Source organism: Cebus imitator, unplaced genomic scaffold (assembly GCF_001604975.1).
Source record: "Cebus imitator isolate Cc_AM_T3 unplaced genomic scaffold, Cebus_imitator-1.0 Scaffold75, whole genome shotgun sequence".
Classification (NCBI taxonomy): domain Eukaryota; kingdom Metazoa; phylum Chordata; class Mammalia; order Primates; family Cebidae; genus Cebus; species Cebus imitator.
The window spans coordinates 20,545-25,969 of record NW_016107390.1 but is presented as its reverse complement, the minus strand read 5'-3'; the positions used below and the strand labels follow the sequence as shown (position 1 = coordinate 25,969).

Sequence of the window (5,425 nt, the reverse complement as noted above, 5' to 3'; positions counted from 1 at the left end):
TGAAGTTAAAATAAGTGAACAAATATTTTCAAGGCGACAAACACAAGGAGTAGCAGTACTAGCAAACACGGGCACATCTGACTCAAGTGTCACGTCAAGGCCATCTAATCACCTGAATCCTCCCACCCCCACCCCGCTCACTGAAGTACTCAATGCCCACTCTCCCCCAAACAACTGCACTGTGTCCTCACTGTGCCCCAAATGCATTTTGCTTTTCAGGTTCCTGCCTCACTGTGGGTGGGGGGGGGGGAATTCCTTGTACTTTTGAATAGCTGTTCTCCCTTCACAAGTATGAGAGAATGCAGAGCGCAGAAATTTCTTTCTTCCCTCAATGCCAGTATCTGATTGCCTGACCGGCATTTTATCTCTAAGGAGAGGCAATAGGGGTGAGAGAAAAAAAAATCTAAGCTCCAATTGTAGCAGGACAAGCCGCAGATGAAACCTCCCAGACACCAGATTTAAAGAAGGAAGTGGCTTTATTCCGACGGGAGCATCAGCAGACTTGCACCTCAAGAACCGAGATCCCCAACAAAGAAAATCCAAAAGGCTTAAAGTTCTAGAAACTACGTGTGACAGGGTCACGATGGATGAAGTAGGCGTGGGGTACATGACCAGGTAGGGGTCTGAGCAAGGCTGAGCGAGAAGAACGGAGGGCGATTCTCCACATGATGCCTGCAATCTATAGAGGAGTGCGATTAAGGGTGGAGGGGTTCATCTTTAGCCTCCAGGCCTCACAGCGGCGCCAGCCGACCTCGCCACTGACCTCACGCCTACTAGGTCTCAACTTTTATTTCCTTCTCCTCTGAGACAAGAGACAGGAAAGAGGGGTCTCTTCCTTCACAATGGGTTAGCTTTTTAGAGGCAGAGGACAGAAGAGAATACCAGGAGACTCCTCTCAGTCCCAGGGGATTCACCCATCCAGCTGCTCCTCTGAGAGGCTCCACCCCTAAACCTCACCTTGTCTTCTGGGAGAAGAGGACCCAAGGGCTGACAATCACTATTTATGACACTCCCAGAGACATGGCCACGGTGGGCACATTACGTCATCCTCAAACAGTTTTGAACCCAGGACCCAGAAAAAGCAGGAGGGTGTCTGAGGACATATCACCATGTAAAGGTTCCAAATGGAAACCTTCATTCAAAGACTTTCTGCTAAAGTGTGTGAGCCTGGGGAAGACAAAAGGAGGAGAGGCACAGAGAAGTTTCTACAGTGGACTAGGTCAGGTGATTATTCTCTGCTTTCCTCTCAGGTGAAATGTTCAGAAGCAGCTCCTCACTGCTCAATGAAAACATGATAAACAATTAAAATACTGCATCTGTTTCAAATGTACAAAAAAGAACAAATGGTTAATCATGTAAATTGGAGAGGGGAGGTTGAGGTTTGACAGCGTGAGGAAGAAACTGGAAATTTGGAATTTTACTCAAGTTTTAGAAGAGTTAGGGTGGGGAGACAGGTCACGGACTTGAGACCCTGCTTGCCATCCATCTGGAAAGTGCAGGGGAAAACAGCACCCCGCGGAAATCACTAAATAGGAAGACATTAGACTGAAGTGACGTAGTGCCAAGTTCCTCACCAAGGAAAACTTAACCCCAAATCAGCAATTTACCTCTGATTACATAACCGGGAACCAACCACCTAAATAGTCCAAATAACAGAACTACGTAATTAAAACTAATCAAGTATTAAATTGGAGTTGCTTTGGGCTGGGCGGGGTAATCCCAGCACACTGCGGGGCTGAGGCGGGAGTCTAAGACCAGGAGTTCAAGACCAGCCTGGGCAACATAGGGAGAACCCCCCCCCCGCCCCCATCACTAAAAGAAAAAATAAATTTGGTTTGCTTCCTTGCGCACTTTATAAAAGCCTTTCCATCAAGCCCGTCCGGTGGCCCACAAACCACAAACCAAAAACCGTGGCTGGGTGCTCCCTGCTCACGAACCGCTGTTTGCGCAAACTGCAACGCTTTAATGAAACCTGAGTTGAATTTTTAACAGGGTTGAAGAGGGGCTGGAAACTGCGGTGGCCGCGGCGCCCGCTCTCCGCTGAGGACCGTCGGGTCTCACGGCAGGACGCCGGGGCGCTGCGGGGAGGCGGGCGCCGGGCTGGGGAGCGCGGGGCTCGAGCAGGACGGAGGTCGCCCGCAGACCCGGGACCCGAGCCCGGGGCGCCGCTGCCCGCCGGCCCTGCCCGCGCCCGAGGGGAGCGAGGGCCGCGCCGCGACGGCGGAAACCCGGTCCGCGGGGAGCCCGGGTCCGGCCGCCGCCGCCCCCGCCCCTTCTCCAGGCCCCGGCGGCGCCACTCACCATTTCCCGGCTTCCGGGGCGTCCCTCGGCACCTGCAGGCCACGGGAGGCCCCAGGCTGCGGCCGAGCCTGCGGCAGCCCGGCAACCGAAGACGAAGGGCGGCGGCGACTGGCCGACCCACCCACGTGCGGACACGGGAGACAAACGCCCGCGCACCCGGAAGCCGCCGCGGCTTTTCTGGCCGAGCGCCTGATTGGGCAGCCCCGCCCCGGTCTCCCTGATTGGATAGGGCTCCAGGCCCCGCCCCCTCCGGCCCTGAGTGACAGGTGACACGCTCCCACTCGTGTCTGAATGAGGCAGCGTGTTGGCTCCAGCTCTTCTCTGGGAGCTTCCTCTCCGGGTTGGGATCTAGCCTGGCCTAAGGGACATTCATTTATATACTCTTTTTTTTTTCTTTTTTAATTAAGATGGGGTTTCACCATGTTGGCCAGGCTGGTCTTGAACTCCTGACCTCAGGTGATCCACCCACCTCGGCCTCCCAAAGTGCTAGGATTACAGGCGTGTGCCACCGCGCCGGGCTCATTTATACACTCTTAACCTTGCATGTAACGTTGCATTCCTTTGTGAATAATATATATGATATTTAAAATAGGAAACAATATGATAATTCTTTTAAAATTTCAGACTTATTACCTTTCATGGCCTCTGGTCTTCCAGGGAAGCAGTCTGAGCAGGCTGCGGTTTGAAAACGGAAGCAAGCCTCTAAGGCAGCAACTTCCATAGAATCACCTGCGAGCCACAGGTGTCATTTAAAAATTTCTAGCAGCAACAAAAAAAATAAGTAAACAGATAAAATTGATTATAATAAATTAACTCAATACATCAAGAATGTTATGATTTAAATATATGATCAATATAATATTAATGGATTTTTCGTTGTTTTTTGGTACTAAATCTTTCAGAGTCACTGTTTTATCAACTTCCAGCACATACCAATTCAGACCAGCCACATTCTAGGTGCTAAGTAGATCCCTGTGGGCAATGGCTCTCACGCTGAAGTGCAGTTTTGAGGGCTCTGACTTCCCTGACCTCAGGGAGGTGAAGGGCCCGAACCCCTCTTTTCTGCTAGAGGTGAGGGAATGCCCTCTTTCTGCCAACATCTCTGCCAACAAGTGTGGCAGAGACGGTGCCCAGAGAGAGAAGTGGGCTGCAATAAAGAAGTATCTAAGAGGCCAGGCGCAGTGGCTCACATCTGCAATCCCAGCACTTTGGGAGGCCGAGGCAGGTGGATCACCTGAGATCAGGAGTACAAGACCATCCTGACTAATATGATGAAACCCCTTCTCTAGTAAAAATACAAAAATTAGCCAGGCGTGGTGGCGCGCAACTGTAATCCCAGCTACTCGGGAGGCTGAGAGAGGAAAATCCCTTGAGCCCAGGAGGCAGAGTTTACAGTGAGCCGAGATCACAATGCTGCACTCCAACCTGGGCAACAAGCACAAAACTCCATCTGAAAAAAAAAAAAAAAAGAAGTATCTAGGGGGAGTCTACTACTTCCCACCTGCCAGGGGCCTAGGCTCTTCTAAAGATAAGACAGTGGAAAAAAGCTGAGGGGCCCCAGGAGTAGAGAACCCATGTCTTCAGATTTGTCCACAGCCTTAACCTCAGAGTTTAGATGTGGAGGGAATACTTTAAAGACACCCTTTTCATTTTGCAATTTGGCTTTGGCCCTAAGGGTCAGGCTGTGATTTTCTGTTTCCTCCTGTGGTGTGGAATTCAAGTGTGTGAGATTAAGCACCAATCACACGCATGCACATCTACATGCACTTCTGTATCGCTCAACACCATCTAACCAGAGATCCAACTTTACATAAAGGGAAAAGGAAGTCAGTACATAGAGGTGCCTTCTCTCTGGTAACTTATCATCAACATGTCATTGAATCCTGGCATCCTGTCTGCACTAGGTGTATGTATTAGCTATTACGTCATAGTAAAACTTATTAGATTGAACTGGTCCACCTTTTAGGCTGTGCTCAGATGAGCCATTCTTTTGGTCTCAGCCGGGCCCTTTCAGGCATGTGTGGTCGGCTTCTGGTTGACTAGGCAACGCTGCTTCTGAGGGCGAGCTGCCTGTCAACTGTGGCACTTTGGTTTTCCTCCCTGTAATATCTCATCCTCTAGCAGGCTTACATGGACTTGTTATCATGGAGATGCCAGGGTTCTGAAAAATAAAACACGGAAGCACTGAAGAGCTCTTGTGCCTAAGCCCCAGACTGGCACACGGTCATGTTCACAGCTTTCTATTGGCCAGAGCAAGTTAAGGCCAATGAGATTCAAGGTTTGGGAGACAGATTCTGCCTCTCAATGAAAGCAGCTATAAAAGCACATCACAAAGGGCATAAAATGAATTGGTGTCATTTTTGCAATCAGTATCCTACCTTTTCTTGCAGATGAGATTTATATAACTTTCCAAGACAAGAAACTTGTCCAAAGTCCCACAGCTACTAAGAGGCTGTGCTGAGACTCAGGATTAACTTTTCCTGACTCCAAAGCTCATGCACCTCTGTAAACCACACGAATCAAGCAGCTTCTCCAAACCTTGGAAGTCCTGGAAAGTAACTCTTCTGCAATAGAAGCAAGAATCCTGTGAGATTCCGATCCATCCAGTACTCTTCGCCATTTGGAACAACTGCCTCCAGAGAATGTTTCTGAAGCATCTTGGAAGAACTTGGGATAATTTGAGGAAATAGTTGATTTCCTAATTTAGAAAAGCAGTGCTCAATGTTATATATATTTTATTTCTTTTCACAGGATAAATTTAAAAGCATATATGATGCACTCCATATGAACGCAAATTCTATTCATCCCTTTTGGTTATTTGTAGGCTATTTATGATTTTCAACAAAGACTAAATCAAACTACTTTGTCTGAAATAACCTCTTACTCTGAAAGCAAGTAACATAAAAATAGACTTGCTGGGGCCGGGCGCGGTGGCTCACGCCTGTAATCCCAGCACTTTGGGAGGCCGAGGCGGGCGGATCACGAGGTCAAGAGATCGAGACCATCCTGGTCAACGTGGTGAAACCCCGTCTCTACTAAAAATAAAAAAAATTAGCTGGGCATGGTGGTGCGTGCCTGTAATCCCAGCTACTCAGGAGGCTGAGGCAGGAGAATTGCCTGAACC

At 49.3% G+C, this 5,425-nt stretch overlaps 1 protein-coding gene across 1 annotated transcript in view; it reads right to left on the bottom strand.

Moving 5' to 3' along the window:
- The window catches only part of ZNF124 (zinc finger protein 124), a 36,018-nt gene that overhangs the window by 26,575 nt on the left and 4,018 nt on the right, over positions 1 to 5,425 (bottom strand). Inside the window, exons 2-3 of the mRNA XM_017531971.2 lie at positions 2,935 to 3,030; positions 2,302 to 2,633 (exon numbers count right to left, since the gene is read on the bottom strand). Coding sequence (XP_017387460.2) covers positions 2,302 to 2,633; positions 2,935 to 3,030 — 428 coding nt within the window. The remainder of the gene's footprint in view (positions 1 to 2,301; positions 2,634 to 2,934; positions 3,031 to 5,425) is intronic.